At 40.8% G+C, this 17879-nt stretch overlaps 1 protein-coding gene across 11 annotated transcripts in view; it reads right to left on the reverse strand.

Annotated features, from left to right (window-relative positions):
• The window catches only part of TSPAN4 (tetraspanin 4), a 511237-nt gene that overhangs the window by 10511 nt on the left and 482847 nt on the right, over nt 1-17879 (reverse strand). For all 11 annotated transcript variants that reach the window (XM_083478930.1, XM_083478924.1, XM_083478928.1 and 8 more), the window contains one exon: nt 1497-1598. In XM_083478930.1, coding sequence (XP_083335056.1) covers nt 1497-1598 — 102 coding nt within the window. The remainder of the gene's footprint in view (nt 1-1496; nt 1599-17879) is intronic.

Genomic DNA, 17879 nt, shown 5'->3' on the forward strand with positions numbered 1-17879 from the left:
ATTTAAACACAAGGATTCCCAGTGATTAATTGCAATAAATCTGGAGCAATTACTCACATCAAGGGAAGCCACAGAGCACATCAGACAGCCTAAAAACTGCAGTGCATATTGAAATACTATTTTAGTATTTTTATTATGGATTAACACATTCAGATTATTTTATTTTATGTATTGGGTTTTAGAATCATACAACTGTAGAATTGGAAGGGACCTCAAGTGCCATCTAGTCCAACTTCCTGCAATGCAGGCATCCCAGCACAGTTCCGGAGCCTTGTTTGCATCCCGAATGGAACGCAAGACATGCGCAGGTCATGTTTTGCCACTTGTGCGGATGCGCGCGACGTCATTTTGAGCGTCTGCGCATGCGCGAGCGGTGAAAGCCGGAAGTAACGTGCTCCGTTACTTCCGGGTTGCCGCGAAGCGCAACTCAAACGCACTCAACCTGAAGCTTATTCAACTCGAGGTATGACTATAATAACTAACAGATGGCCATCCAACAGCATTTGGTATCCACAATGCTGTCACTGTCATGCCTGTCCCAGTATGGTTTGCGTTTACTGTGTTTTATATGGTTTGCTGTGTTTATGATTATTTTTATTACTGTGAACAACCTTGAAACAGGTTGTATAGAAACAGTATGAATAAATATTTTTGAGCATAAGAGATGACACTGTGGAGGGCTGATGCTGGGACCAGAGCCAGGTTTGAGCTAGTAATAAACTGATACCAAACTCCAGAGAGGTTTGGTCTTGGCTCACAATTTGCCTAAGATGGAGTTCATATCTTGAACTCCCCAAGTCCACATCACCAACATTGATGGGACTCATTTCTACATTTAAAAGGTCTGGGAGTAGTGGTGTGTCATCACAGTATACAATATATATTAAACATATACAGAGATAAGGGAAATGTTCTCTTTCTTTGCTCCCTGACATATGGAAAGGTGCCTCAGGCAAAGAAGAGAAAAATGGAGAAATCAAAAGGTTCTACCATATAAACTGCCAGAGAGGCCAGATGAGCTCATTTCCCATTGTATCCACTACTGTTCCAAAATTATAATGGAAATGTGACATCTTCTGTGCATTAAAATCACTCGTGAGATGGAGTGGCTTGGTTCTACCCCCTTTAATGAATTTTCACTGCCTGCCCATGCTACTAAAAATAGGCGCTTTTAGACAATTTGCCCATGTCTTTATGCATGTCTGCATGAAGAAGAGCAGATGAAAATAAGTCCAAAGCTGCTAACGAATCCACTGCAGGTAAATTTTGATGCAGATGTGGAAGGACTATTAGGCTACATGTCCTGGTTCATAGGTAAGTACCTGTGTACCAGGGTCATGATGCCTAATAAGTGCCACATATTTATAGGGCTGAAGCAGTCCCAAGAACACTTTTAGAAACCAATATGAAATCCCATTATGCTGGAAATTCAAAGCCAAAAGGATATATTGTGTGCAGATGGATAAAAGACAAAAAGAACAACAACGCAAGCTTACATCTGTTTGTATGATGCTCCATGCATTAGTTAGGCCAATATTTCCATCAGTTCCATATAAATGAAGCCCTTTCTTCAGGTCCCGCTGAGCATACTTATCAATCTGGAAATGAAGCACATACGGTTGCATGTAAGTATGCTAGACCTTGAAAACTCCAAAATGACACTTTTAAAGCAGACTCCTCTGAAAAGCCATGGTGGTGATTGCACTGAAGGTGGGGTTTGTGTGCAAAATGTGGCAAAGAAAGAACTAGGTGGGATCTGGGCAAACGTGCATCTGATGTGAAAATGGCCTCAGCACCTAGCCCATATCCTGACTCTTCCTCTGATTCTCTGAGCCATGGATCTGGCTTTTTTTAGTATCAAGGAAGTTTTGAAGGAACAATGCTGGCCTTTTCCATTCATTCAGTCCTCTTTACTTAATAATTTTGCTATATATAGAATATTTATTGATGAGGATCTTGCTTTCTCTGGTGTAGAAAAGATGCCTCCTTCCTTACATTTTTTTTAGCACATTCTGTATTGTATAATAAGTTTCAAAATAACAGTGTGTCGAATAGCTCAGTATTGTGGAACATTATCAATATTGCAGAGTGGGATAGATGCATTTTAGACATCACATTTCCAATAGCAGTTCACCTTAATAAAAAAATGGTTATTTCTATATGAAGAGCTTAGGGCGGAGCCGACATACAGAAGCCACTTTTCACAAACATTTTGATCCCATGAGAAGCACTATGAACCATGGTCACCCAACTAAGTGTCAAGGAAATATATCCTGCCCTCTGCATTTGCATGTCTATATAGCATCACTATGCAGTCAATTCTAATCACCTATGGTGGCATCGGCATGAACCAAGCACAGGAAGTGTTTCCCATCACTCTGAACCAGCTTGCTGGCGTCATGTAGCCAAATCTGACAGGCTACGTGGAAATTTGCCATCCTCTATCTGATACCTCACTGGCTTGGATCATGTAATAAGGGAGAAGAAAACTGTGCTGAAGGAACAGCCAAAGGGATAAAAATGAGTTCCCTGGGTGACCAGTGAACGTAAATGGGCACTCATTTTCCTTAGTAATGGAGTTAATTGATAACAAAGTACACCCCACTTGGAAAATAAATACATTTTTTAAAAATGAACTGTGGAAGTAAAAATAAAGAGAAGGAGTGCAAAAAAGGCAGCCATGAAATTGAAGGCATCTGACAGGTAAATAAGATATGCCAGCTTAGAAATAAGGCAGCTTGGAAATGCTGATCTTCATAATAGGTGGCTGCTATATCAACGTACACTTCACCTGCAGATTAATATGGAATAGGAGTGCCCAAACTAAAAAAAGCAGAAAAGTGTCTAAGCAGCAAACTTAATGAAATGCAAAATGCCAAGGTTGCTTTTCTGCAAACCATTTGACACAGTTGCACGGCATGATAATCCCTCTGACTAGGATTCAGATGTTGCCCTACTTAATGTAATCTTCATGCCCTGTTTCAGATCAATAATTTTTAATAACCCCAAGTCAACATTTGTAAAATGCCTGAAGGATCCAGAGGAATATTTTGTTAGCTCAGGTGTGCTTTAACACATTTTCTCATTTTACCATAATAGATTGCTTAACCATGCATTTCTGTTCAACATTGTACCATGTAAGAAAATCACTAATGTGCAACTTGTATAAATAGAAATCAGTAGCAGCAGGTGACAACATCTGGGAGATCTTCACCTTTTCCCAGGACACAAGTTAACCTGAGTGACAGGAAAAAGCTTATGGGTTAATTAATACCCCTCAAGGCACAGCAGATTTTTCTGGCTGAGCCCCTTCCCACTGTGCTAAAAAGCCCAAACAAATATGTGCATATATTGCATGGATTATTCTCACTGCATTGAAGAAATAGTTGCTATCAGTTACTATACTGATGTCTGGCATGAAGGTGTACCAACCACAGACTGATCAGAAGCAGGTTAACCACCAGGGGTGGCCCAGTTTTCAGAATACCTGGTTAAAAACAGTAAATGCAAGTTGCAGCACGCATTTCATAACACCAACTTTGTGCCACGAATGTTTACCAGCTTGAATATTCTGAATGATTAGCCATTATCACTACTTTAAACACCACCATTCTTGATTTGACTTTGCAAAGCATACTCAAGTGTTCTAGCAAATACATGTTGTTGTTGTTATTATACTTATTTATACTATATCCTGCCCTTTTCCCCAGACCAAGACTCAAGGTGGCTTCCAGATACAATAGAAAAAGTTAAAATAGCCTTGGGAAGAGCAAAACATTCTGTACACGCAACTGAGATAAAGTCTCTTTCATAGCTCAGGGTATCATACAGATAAATATGCTGCAGATTACAAAATGCTTAAAATGCTACCTTATTATAGTAATGTAACTCATATTAGCAATGACAGATCATTCTAATGTTTAGTTACAAGAGCATCTGAGCTACTGTGAAACATGCAATATATATTTTTTTAAGTAACCAACCATTTAAAATTAACCAGATGCCTTGTATCTTATTTTCCAGCAGATCAGTTCATATGTGTGAGGCTCATTTTTAGGTGTCCTTGTTTGGGCATCTACAGTATGTGCTTACATTCAGAGTAGTCCTTTCTTCTTCCACTCCCAACTATCCAACCATCCATCCATCCAGCCATCCATCCATCCAGTGTAGACAATGGTGCATAATAAGCTATACCCCCCACCTCAACAGTTTTGGAATCTTGTCAGGCGGATGATGTTCACACAGCTCCAGTGACTTGTATTTGAGAAAGTAAGAAATATTTTAGGTAGCTGCTGGGGGTGAAACAGTTCCAAGAAAGACATCAAGGAAGAGTTTGTGCTGTAGGAGTCTTTCTAGCTCCATTTGCATCAATATATTCCTCACAGCAGCAGCAGGGTGGAAGGAAAGTAGCGTTATCTGTGTTTAGAACTGGGGAAAGGCAGAATGATATAGGAGGCGCTTGGACTCTGGAGGAAACATAATGCTGCCTGCTGCAGCCAGTTTTTATGGATTGGAGGGAAGATATAAAAAGGGCTGTGAAGCCAACAATGATATTGGCTGCCTCCTGTGATTTGAGAGGAATGGTAGCTGAAGGTGTTGTGGTCCTGGTCGTCATTCCTACAGGGGACTCTGGGCCTGGGTATGGGAAAGAGGAGTGACCCATGGAATCTGGAGGGCATGTAAATCTAACAGAAGAGCTCTTCAGCCAGTGGCTGCCACACGATGCCTTCTGGGAGCAGGAGGGGGTCATTGGTGGACTCCTGGTGAGGCCTATTAAATGAATACATTGCTTCCCACTTTAAAAAAAAAAGAAGTAGTAGTCTTGAAGTGTTTACAATCAAATAAATAATGTATATTAATAAGTAATAAAATGAAAGCCTGGAGTGGAGAAAAATGCAGAGACTTTGCAGCTTTGAGGCAGAGGAGGCCATGGAGGCCATGACTCTGTGGAACTGTTGCCTCCCTTTGGAGGAGGAGCTGTGGAAAGACAGCTTCCAGAAAGCACTGGAACTTAAAATGTAGATTTAGACACTATGAGCAGATTCTTTGTACCTCAGCATCACAGGGATTTCTTTATTAAATACACACCCATCCCTAATTTTTAGAAACAATGTCCTTAGTGTCATTATTACTCCTGTCCAGCATTGAGCAACAGTGTCTGGATGAAGGAAGCATGGGTTGATTTCTTTAAAAATATATATAAAAAATGCTGAGCTTAACAGCAGCATTCCCATGGATTCCCACCTGTGGCCAGAAATTCTAATTTCAGGCCCCACTGCTCTCTAGTGCATCACATTCTCTTCACCCCCACCCTCCCAATTACTGAGAGCCCAAGCAGCAATTATTTCATACTGAGGAAAGCCTCCTAGGCAGTGTCTTGATATTGGTAAGTAAATATTTCTGACCTTTCTGATGATTGCTTCCCTCCTCCCCACTAACAAGGGAGAAGAAGCTGTAAAGAAATGACAAAATATCCAATTGTTTCCCACTGGGTGAAACTTCTAATTTCATGCCTTTATAATCATTCTCTACAGATAGCGCAGAGCTGGAAATTGAATGTAAATAGAGAGCACCTAATCTATAAGGTCATTTGCAGGAGCCCCGCTTTCTCCTGGGGAAAAGATGTGATTGATTGTACTACTAGATGAGGACAGCTTAATACTGGGCTAGGACATTATTCAGTACATGAACTGGCCATGAAAGTGAACATTACACGGAGACTTTATTTTAGGATAAGTCCTGGATGTGAAACTATATCAAAGGCACACCTGCCAGGGGAGAGGCTAATTTGGGATCAGATCTGAATTGTTTTAGATCGTGGGTAGGCAAACTACCCATGCGGCCCAATCACCTTCTAAATTCCTGACGGTCTGGGAATCAGCATGTTTTTACATGAGTAGAATGTGTCCTTTTATTTAAAATGCACCTCTGGGTTATTTGTGGGGCCTGCCTGGTGTTTTTACATGAGTAGAAGGTGTGCTTTTATTTAAAATGCATCTCTGGGTTATTTGTGGAGCATAGGAAATCGTTCATTCCCCCCCCAATATAGTCTGGCCCCCCACAAGGTCTGGGGGACAGTGGACCGGCCCCCTGCTGAAAAAGTTTGCTGACCCCTGTTTTAGATTAACATTCAATTTTAGAAATTTGTCTTATGCTGTATAAATAAAATCATTATACATGGCTGTACTTCTTCATTTATATTTTCTGTGTTTCAGTTATTTCCCTTCCACCATCCCAAAATAAAGCACCTTGCTGTCTGATCTGCTGAAGCTCTTTTAAGCTGGCAGCATTTCATATCGACTAGCAAACTGACCTGGCATGCTGCTGAGCAGAAGAAAGCATTTGCAATATCAAGGCATTACTTTCCAAGCTTAAAAACAGAAATCAAGAGCAAAAGAGTAAATCAGCAGTTTAAGATGCTGAGATAATAATTAGGTGTGACAAAGGTATAGGTTGCTAAAATACCATATTTTGCAGGACGATACAAAATCTTAAGCTGCAATGGGAAATGACATAACATGCACGTATGGGACAGAAAAACCACATAGTCAGGTCTTGGCCTACTGTTGATTATGTAGCAGTTCTGCTGCTGAACAGAGAGGCTGCTGTTCTAATGGGTTGTTATTATTGGGGTGACCAAGCATTTATAGGCCCTACATCACCATAAAGGCTGCAGCCTTTGAATCCTCCAGGTATCCTAGGATCGGCTGTGCAGGGGCTCCTACCACTCACAAAAGATCACATGGGTGGAAATTGTGGAAATCAAGAATGAAGAAAATGCATGTCATATATGGACAATAAGGTAGTCTACTATTCATTTTAACGCTGACTGATTTTGTGATTGTAATAATGAATTCACCCTTGGCACTGGCACATCAAATTATGTCAAATATTGTGGGCGCCAGCCACACCTTCATATAAGTTAAACAGCCAGTTATTAACTTGCTTTGTCAAAGCAAAGAACAGGAACCCCTCACAACCTGGGATGAACTTGTCAATAGAGATAGAATTCCAATTAGCTTTTACAAAGGCTACATGAGGCAGAAGCAGATCAACAGGGAAAGTCATCATTTCCATTGTTAAAACTAATGACCACTGTATGATTTTAAATTGAGCAGAACAGAAACACTGTGTATATAATCCCAGGCAGGAATTGTCAGACAGCAAAGGAAGAGCTTTTGGTTTATGTAGAGATGAAAGAATTGGCCCTATGCCCACAGAGCCATTCGATGAAGCAATCTCAAGAGAATAACCTTTGGGTCAATTACCTGTATTATCCATTTAGTTAACATAGAAGCAAAGGGGGTGGGGGAGTATTAATACAAAAATTGTACAACTTGGGGATAAAAATTATACTATTTGAGAATCAAAAATACCCTACTGCTGAGTCTAAAACAGCAAACTACAGTGGTCAAAATAAAAATGGTTTTCTTAATTGTTAATATTCTCTTCTGCTGCTTTATGGTTTTGTTGGTTTGATGTTTTAATAGTGATTATGCACACTGGGAAACTGGAGTGTGTGTTAATTGTTAGGAATTGGAGTGTGATCAGTTTATATTATGCTCTAGTGCATGCAGTTTTTATGTTATTTCTTTGTGTTATTGTAAGTCACCTTGAGACCTTTGTGATAAATGTGATGAATAAATAAATAATCAGAATAAGATGGTGAAATTTATCTATCTGAATTACTATTCTCAGCAAAGATTTCACTACACTACTAATCGAATCTATACTGCTGACCTTGTTTCACAACCTTCACCAACCCAGTGACCGCCAGATGTTTTGGACTACAAGTCCCATCAGCCTCAGTCAGCATGCCATACTGGCTAGGCATGTTGGGAGTTGTAGTCCATAAAGTCTGGAGGGCACCAGGATGGTGAAGGCTATTGTATGGTGGCTGTCGGGAATGTTTCTCAGCCCTGGGCACAATGGCACATTATGTGATACAATACCAAGATGGTAGCTCCTTAATTACCTAATTTAGCTTGGTTATTGCACACATCTTGGACACATCTTGACAAAGCACTAGTTAAGGAAGGATAGAACCAAATAGGAGCCCAATAGGAACCCAATGTGACCATCATGATAACCTGGAATCAACTCAAGTGGTGGATTGTATGAGAAATTAAGTCATACCAAGCTTGTTCAGGCTGACATCTGCATTTGGACTGAAAATGCAATTGGAAAACACTATGAGATCTTTATGCTCCATACAGTGTTCGAAACCCCCATTGTTCTAGGTGCCTTTTGTGACAGGGAGTTTCATTAGCACAAGCAATTTCTGGGCTTTGGGCACAGTACTGCGCCTAAAATTTCAGATTAAAACTGCAGAGTGGAAGGAAAGGAGGACCTTTTTCTGTCTCCCCACTTTCAGCTACTCTCTGGAGAAGAGACCCTCCTAAGAATATTAGGGGGTTGGCAGGGGAAGGACTAGACCATGTGAAAAATGAACATAATATTTTAGCTGCAGTTCATTTTCAGCTCTGTATGCTTGTTATATTAAAAAAAATCCCATGCCTAGATATTCCATTGTTGTGCCCATAACCTAGGATTAAGGTGCCATTTAGCTCCTAGCTTTCATATCTGAGTTTTCTAACACTGGCTACATAAAAACTACACATGTCATTTCCTCTCCTTTCCAAACTCACTAACATGCAATAACTTGTTTTAATGCCAGGTCTAGCCTTAGAACATGGGAAGTGTGTGTTGAACATGAGCAGAGTGCTTCGCTCTCCCAACTGTGTACTTGCACCTAGACTCTAAAACCTGGGAGTGAGGGGCATCGTCATTGCTGCCTCCTTTGCAGTTTTAGTTGCATAAGTGTATAAACGTAAATGTAAAGGTACCCCTGACCGGTATACCCAAACCCAAATGTAGAAGGATCTGTCAAACTGGATATAACATAGTCTTCTTGCTCATGGAGTTATTCCATGTTTGTTAGTCAAAGGACGTTGAGGAAAGACTATTCAAATTTTCTACTGTGCTGTCTACAAGACTGACCTGAAACTGGAAAATAGTGAATATATGCACCACCTGTTGCTTAAACTAAAAGTGTGATTTAAAGTTTCATTTCTGATTAGTGTCGGGCTGAGGTATACAGCCCAACAACTTCTTTAAGTTGGGTGGAGGAATAATGGCCACTTAAGATTTTTGTGATCTTTCAAGGCTAGGTGGAATTTCTAAAAATAAAAATCCAGAGACAGCTTGCCTGACAGATGAGAGGAGGCAGAGAGTTGTAGTTCAGTTAGTATTTATTTTCCCTTAAAAAAAAAAAAGCCACTGAGTTTCAATAAGAGGCAGCAAGCTGTTAGTGACACTCAAAAGTGGCCCAGTGGGAGCAATGCCATTTCAGAAAAGCAAATACCATGGGACCACTCTTAATGGGCCAGCCCAATTAAGAGCTCTTGCCTTCTTTGCCTAAAGCTCATCAAAAGGGGAAGCAGAGTGCTGCCCAGAAAATGCAGACAAGACAACCCCCAAGGCAAATAAATGCCAGTTCTGTTTGCAGTTCTATCAGGACGTCAATGAAACAAACAGCCCACAAGATCAGTTATCAAAGTCAGCATTTGTCATAGACTTAAGGTTCAGATCTCTCTTTCACAAGGAATCCTGCTGGGAGACAAGCCGGGGTTCATATTCATAACATGCAAAGATGGCACAGTGTTTACAAACCTCATTTCAAAATCAAGGAAAGCAGAAGGGGACAAAGATAAAAATCTGGGGTCATAAACCGCATGCAGTACCCATCTGCAGAATATTTCACAGGGCACAGACATAGCACAGCCTACATCCTGACTGACCCTTCCTTTCCCTGCCAAAGTATATGGAAGAATAAAAAAGAACGAGCAACCGTCTGTACAGACCTCATGAACAGATTGCTAATTCGATGCATTTCAAGAGAGCTCGACTCTTCTCTCTCCAACAGCTTCATTTGTTTACTCATCCATAGGACAATTTTAACTGGGTAGTTCTAATGTCCTGCTATACACCTGAGAATCTGTGGTACATATTACATATAAAACTTCATCATGCTTAAGCAGAGACCAAGAAAGAGGCACATTTAGATTTTGGGAATAGCTCCAAAAACACACCTCCTTCTGTGGAGGTGGTGTTGTTGTTGTTGTTTTGTCCTAGCAAGTGTTAACTAATTAAAATAGTTGTAGTTCTGCCTAGCTGCTTGATCACAGGGTTCAAAGGCAACTGATAATATGCAAAAATCAATAGATAATAACTGCATGATTTTTTTTAAAAGGCAGTAGCGACTTACAAAGGCATTGGGGTGGGCGCAATGATGGTGTAAAAATGTTTCTCTCAGCCTTAGATGTTCATTTATGACTTTGCAGTGTCCATGGTGAACATAAACGAGAATGCCCCCCACCCAACACACCCTGATGTGTGCTGCTTTGCAGAACCAGGTGTTTTTGCTCCTGGGAATGAATGGGTTATCATCTCACCCAGGCAGGTGGGTGATCTGCAACTCCTGCCTCTTCCTGGTGGCAGGGAAGGCCTAATGAAGGCTCTGTGGGAGGGGAAGTGATAACAGAAAATATCCACTCCATGGACCTTAATGATACTTTTTCAACTCTCCTATGCTTGGAAAAAACACTTTAGTAAAGTAGTGTTGGTTTCAAATAGACCACAATTGAATCACAGTATTAAAAACATAGGACTGTCACCTGACAATCAGTTGATCATGGAATGGTTATTTTCCTGGCCCAGGACTCCTCGGAGGCAGAGTCCTGTGGCAACAGGAGCTCTGAGAAGGACCCACTCCTTAGCCCAACCAATCCCAAGTGAATCTGCAGACACTTCAACCTCTACTGAGCCCCAAGGAGATATTTCTGCCATCAGACTTTGATGGGTGGCCCACAGACTCTTGGGGGGCTTAAGAAACCCCCCACAGCTGGGAACTCCATTACCCGGAAGGAATCAACAGCTGCAGAAGGAGGCACTCAAAGGGCAAGGCCTCCAGTTAATGATTACGTAGCGTTCATATATTTAAAGCACATTGTTTCCCCCAAAGAATCCTGGGAACTGTTGTTTACCACTCACAGATTTACAATTCTCATAATCCTTAAACTACAGCTCCAATGAAAGTAATATGCTTCAAATGTATAGTACATATGCAGCCTAACACGGTATACTCAATGAGATAACTTAGCTGAGTGAGTACTATCCATGGTCCTGAAACCACACATTGGTATTGCGGTTTTGTTAAATTTTTGCTATTGCTCATTTTATAACTGATTATTTTGAGAATTTATATCATTATTTTTATTGGTAGAATATAGCTCTATTTCAACTTTGAATGCTGTCACAGAAAAGTAAATCAAATCATTTTATTAATAATAAAACACAAAGCCAATGGGTATCATTCTCCTAATTATTATATTCCTGACTTCTTGTAGCTGCACTCATTCCCTGGTGAATCTTTGGATGCCATCACTTTGGATATGTTGCCTTCCCAAACTTTCTAGAAATGACCTTTCTACCTTTCACCCTTCGGGGTTATTTTTTCCTGCAGGTAACTTGGCTTGCCTTTTGATTCCACCCTCTGAGAGACAGTACCTTCCTGACCTTCCTTTTGGTAATGCACTCTTGGAGGTTGGCCCTTCCTATAGTAAGAAAAAATCAGAACTGAAAAACCACTATCTCTTGCCTTAACTACTGCATCAATGCAAAGCAACTAAAGTGGTGCTTACTAGCCATTTCCATTGAAGTTATCTTAGGTCTTGATGCCTTACCTGTGCATTTTTCAACTCAAAACTGCCTAGAGATTTACTTGGCAAATCAGGGCTAAAATATTAACAAGCTTTTATCTTAACTGCTGCAAGAACAGCAACTTAATACCTGCTTTATAAGCACTATTCCAAGCTTCTCCTGTTGGATGAAAAGGTCTCTTTGCCTTAGGTATTCATTTTGCACTGTTTTTAAATCCATCTTTAGTTGTTGTTGTTTTGTACTGTTTTAAAAATTATTTCAGCTGCTTTTATATGTTTGCAAATCACCTTGAGGCACATGAAAAAGGCAATTAATACATTCACTGAGGAGGAAGGAGAATTTTTTTTTACGTATGTTCACAGAATGCAGTACCTTACTTAATCTGTTTTTAAACTCACATTCTCCAATAGTGATACAAACATGGTGTGTTAACTGTAACTTCATATCATATTATTTTGAATATATGTCTGTGTTCACTTGAACCTTATTTTTTGGATGTACAGGATTTTTAATGCCCCCTATCACTTACATTAGCCCAATTTATTTACAAACGAACCCAATTTATTTGTCTGTTTATTACACATTTTCAAACTGCCCCATACAAAATAAAAAAATGCTCAAAGGGTGATTTACAAAAATAAAGTAGCATAAAAACATGGCAGGATTCGCCTAACCAGTACCAACAAACATCTACTTGTGCAACAGGGCTTTTCCCTCTCTCCTCCTCCCATGCACTACCTCAAATTGGCCTGGGGGGAGTCGGGGGAACCCCCAGAACAGTGCAAGAGGGAGGAGGGGAGGTCATTCCCTCTGGTGACGTACACAGACAGAACATCTAGAATAGTGATGTTGAATTCCACTCATAATGCATAGCACACAATGTCCTTTTTAATAGAATTGTACCTTTTTAGGGTCAGTTAGGCCCCCAAATATGTAGGAAGCTTACAACTAGTGAATGGCAAAGAATGAATTTACAATTGCAATTTCTGCTTAAGGATAAATGCTATGTTCCATGCCATCAAGCAAGGAGAGGAAACCATCTGAACAAGTGGCAAGTCCACCGAGCACAAAACTTCTTAGCCTGTTTTTTCCTGTATCTTTCACAAGGCCCAGGGCAAGAAGCTGCTTCCCCAACTAGAGTGCTCACAAATAAACGGAACAGGCTGTATGTAGGGCAGTCATATTCATATCACCAATTTTAATCACACTTAAAGCACATAGCTTCCCCCACAGAATCATGGAAACTGTAATTTCTTAAGGGTGCTGGGAACTGTAGCTCTGAGGGGTAAACTACAGTTCCCAGGATTTGACTGCTAAAGTGAGATTACACACACACACACACACACACAGAGAGAGAGAGAGAGAGAGAGAGAGAGAGAGAGAGAGAGTAGATAAAACATACTTTGCATTAAGCCAAATGCAGCAATGGCTAAAACAAGTTTGGCCAGCAATGGCTAAAATATTTCAGGAAATGGTGGAATAAAGGTCCACACACTAATTGGAAACAAACAAGAAAATGGGTTCTATTTCACGTTAAAACCCTTATGTTCACCTGAAGCCAGATGTTTTCTCAGGAGTAGCTCCTTGCTAGACAAGCTCAGATACCACACCACAGAAACTGCATTTAATGGATCTAGATGGCAAGTCAGGCAAGCTAAGCCATTGTCAATTATGATTAAGGTTACCCAGAAGTGGCCTCTGTCACAAGTGGTGAGTTGTCTCATCATTCACCAGAATGAGCAAAGACTCCCACAAAACGGTAGATCTGTCACAAATGATAAAGGGGTTAGGGGCAACTCCATGGGCTGTGCTGGACAGGATAACTTCTCACTTACTTTGCTTTCATTTGTTTTTGATTGCCCTCTCTTCAAAAGGGCAATCCATTCCTCTCCTAAAGTAGTTTCACCAGCATGCTAGTGACAGAAATAATTCTTTGCCAGTATAACATGCCAAAATAAAATAAAATAAAGTCTTCTGAAGTAAGAGAAATATCTAATAAAATATGTGACCCACCGCTTTTCAGGGCAGATAAGAATATTTAGACACGCCCCCAGTAAAATTCAAAATTTGTAGAATTCTTCCACGATGGATAGAATATTGACATTGGCCAGACAAGTTTTCCAGACACGCTAATAGCCAAAAATAATGGGAAATATGGTCAAAATTCAGAAGACCCATCTTGTTATACTGGGGAGGGCTCCATCAAACAGCAGGCCAAGCAATCCATGTTCTGGAACAGAGGGTGAAGAAGCTCCCCCTACACCAGTGGCGTAGCGTGGGTTATCAGCACCCGGGGCAAGGCAAGTAATTTGCGCCCCCTAACCCTAACCCCCAGATGTTGCACCCGGTGCGGCCGGCCCCCCCTGCACCCCCACGCTACGCAACTGCCCTACACACCTTTGATCCAGTCTCAAGGTGTGTGGGGGGGGATCTGCAGTGGTAGGCAAGGATATTAGCCTTAAAATGGGATGAACCACATGTGCAACAGAGGTTTTTTGTTTTTACAAGAGCAACAACCACCACCATCAGATTGGGGGAAAGGGGTTTTTCCATTTGCAGCAAAGGAAATTGTGTGGCTGTTGAGAAAACATTTTAAAGTGACGAGGTACCCTTTCATCAAACATGCAACAGAATATCAGTTACAGTGGCATCCACCAGACGCACACTTGAAACTCTGGAATTATGTTTTCCCATAGGAATCTGTGGCTCAGAGGAGATGGGTGGGTGGAAACTGTTTATTAAAGGGGGTTGTATCTTTTTTCAAAAATTTCTTATTTGAAAAACCAATTAAAAATATTTTTAAAAAAGAGAAAATGCAACATTTACTAACTTGTAAGCAGATCAAAAACAAATAAAAACATAATAAACATGAAAAATTGTGGCCCAAGCCAGCTCATTAAAAGCCAATCTTGAACATTTTGTCTTGTCTCAATAAAAACAGGTGGAAGTTTAACAAATGGAAGGATGACATTATTATCTAGATGCCCTATGCAAGCTTTATTTTTCTCAGGTTAAAAAGCTACCTATTCCACCATGCTGAGAATAAATCCAGAGTACCAAAGAGTTCCTGGCTGGTGGCAAGAAGTGATTTTAAATTCCTCTACAAAGGTTAAGAGCAATTTCTACAGAGCCCCCCCCCTTTACCCCATTCATAACCAACAGCAAAGGAGAGATGATGAAGAAAGTGCCACCCTTGAAATTACTTTGGCCTTGCAGTTTTTAACTGTCACAGGCAATTTATTTGAAATATAATTCCTGATTTGCTGGCTTCATTAAGCTTTCACAAGTAATTTTAAACTTAAACCACCATTGGCAAATCCATCATTTATTGATAGAAACATTAGGACAGTAATGGAGTGTGACTCACGATGAAATAAGATAGAAAGGTATGAATGGGTGGATGTAAAAAGACTCCTTTTTTCCGCCCTGAACTTTTCCTGTGGCAAATCATGCACCATAGTCTCAGCCTTTTTAGGTGATGTTTAAGATCACCCTTAAAGCACTGTCTCCGCAGTGCCTGGAGACAGGCAGTTGAGTTGTGTATCTATAGCAGTGACCAGAGGAGAAATGACCACTGGGAGGAGTGCAGAGAGAAGAAATGCTATGGTGCATCTGCCCTTCATCTGCCCCAACTGCAACAAAGCATGTCTCTCCTGCATAGGTCTCTACAGCTACGGCAGGCGCTACAGTCATCTAACATACTGACCTTACCCACAAAGGGACACTCCTCCATTGTCTTCTGAGACAGACGGATGCCAACAAAGCTTGCAAACAGGTGTGGCAAATGTACATAAACAAACAAACAAACAAACAAACACAGAGCTTCCAACCTTCACTTCCAAAATAAATATATTCTCTATTTACTTAAAATAATCCTTGAGTCACTAATTTGAAACTCATCTCCCTCTGCTCTTTTACATTAAAAACATGAGAATGAATGATGTAAGGGTGGCATAATATACCTTACCTTTCCACAAGCTCAAAGAGGCTCAAGTCATCTTTTAAAAAGCAACAGGCTGCCTTTCAAAAATGACCAGAAACTTCAGATGCGTCAAAATGTAGCTAGTAAAGTTCCAACTGGAGTTGGGTTTTGGAAGCCTTGAAACCCCTAAATGGGTTCTGGTCCCAAGTCTATCAGCTATACACTCCGGTTAGCTAGAGAGTCCTTTTTCATATCCCACCATCACCTGAGCCTAATTTCTCTCTCCAGTTCTCCCCCATTAAAGGGGTAAGGGAAATTCTCAAGGGAGGAGGGGGAATACACCAAAATGTTTTTGGGAAAGGACCTGGCTTACCAGGTATGCTGCATGTCAATACTTCCGGCGGTAACTGGGCCTTCCTGCTTTTGGGCAGGCCAGAATGCTGATGGGGATGGTCTCATCGACATCTTGCTCAGCTCCATCAGGAATTGCAGCAGGATGGGCTGCTTTAAAATGAACCTCATGTGACCAGGGAAAGTGTGAAACATTAGAAATAAAGGGGTGTGTGGATATTTTCCCAGGCTCCCCTCTGCTTTCACAGGCAGCTTCTATTCATCCCAAATTGCTGAGAAAAGCTGTGCTGAAAATATCAGCCCAGCTCAAGTTGAAAACAGGTTTTCAAGATGACGAGTATATTTGTGAGGCTAATGACAGAAGCTTAAAAACAAAAGAACAAAATCAAAAATAAGCCCACTATGCATCCAAGTATAGTATTTACTTTACACATTGTGGATTTCCTACACTGAAATTTCATACATATATGTTATCATGTTTCACAACTGCATGTGTAGTGCATTCAGTGTACTATTACATACACTGAAAAATCATGATTATTTGTACTCAGGAGCTACTTATCCAAAAGGTGTGCAGCAGTCTTGGAAGAGGCAAATTGCAAGCCCCTTTCACATGCTAATTACATGAAGGGAGCGCCACCTGAATAAGGGTGAAGCAGGATCACATAGCTGGCTCTGGCTCCTATGGGCCTGTTGCTTCCCTGGTCCTAACAGCTACTTGTTAGCCATTGACATCTGCTGGGGACAGACTACAAGAGCAAACTCCTTTCCACATAGGCTGGAATCCTGATATCAGAGGGCTCCAGCTCACAAAGAGGTCTATGCAGCACTCAGGTTTCCCTACACAGCCGCCAGTGCTTAATGTGTGGACCTCAGGAGAGAGAAGCTGATGTCTGGGGCTAGAGATATGCCCCACTTCCCCTTAGTTATGTGAAGGGGGCTACAGTGGAACACAGATTGGCTAGCATCTTGAGGGGTGTTTGTACTAATATAGCAAGCAAGCGTATGAGTGTAATGGCATGCGAGCAAAACAAGCTCATTACACTGTGAACAATGTGCAAGATGTCCACAGTTTTAAAAGGCTCATTAAAAAACAAAAAAACAACACTTGGAGAACCTGTCAGTGCTGATTTTTACAGGAGAAACCGGAACATAATGTTTATCACTAATAAAGGAAGAAAGGGAAAGTGAGTAATAAAAAGAATGAGGCCTTCTGTGGGGATAAACCACCAGACTCATGCAGAGTCCGCTACCAATCATTAACCTGCCATGCCTAAGCAAACCTTGATGCAGGACAAAAGCTTGTGCTGCTCCATAATAATAATAATAATAATAATAATAATAATAATAATAATAATAACAACAACAACAACAACAACAACAACAGCTTCCCCCCAAAAGAAAAACCACAAATGAACAATTGACCTCTGCACTCTCAGTAGCTGCCTGTTTTTAAAGTCCTAATACGGGTGGAGCAAGGGCACTCAAAGTAGCTTGCCCACCTCCACTAAATGGAGAATAGCAGATTAGGCAACAACTGCTGTGGAGCAATTTCACAGTTGATGCCCAGCAAATAATCCTCAGTCAAATGAGGAATTATTCGCAGGGCACAACCTGAAAACGCTCCACAGGGGCAGCATTTATGCAGTCCATTGCTACACAGTAGTGAGGGTTACAAGGAAACACTGCCTGCAATAAAGCCAGATGTCAGTTAATATTTCTAAAGCAAAGCCATATTATTTTTATTATTATTAGCAGATGCTTGACTTCAAGTGTTAGTAATTTTGTTTGTGTAACTCTCATTCAGGGCTTGGTTTATGGAGAAACAAGTGAGGTGTAAATTTTCAATTTGCTACCAAAATCTAGTGGACCAAGGACACCAAGG

Source organism: Podarcis liolepis, assembly GCF_965112155.1.
Source record: "Podarcis liolepis genome assembly, chromosome: 1".
Taxonomy (NCBI): Eukaryota; Metazoa; Chordata; class Lepidosauria; order Squamata; family Lacertidae; genus Podarcis; species Podarcis liolepis.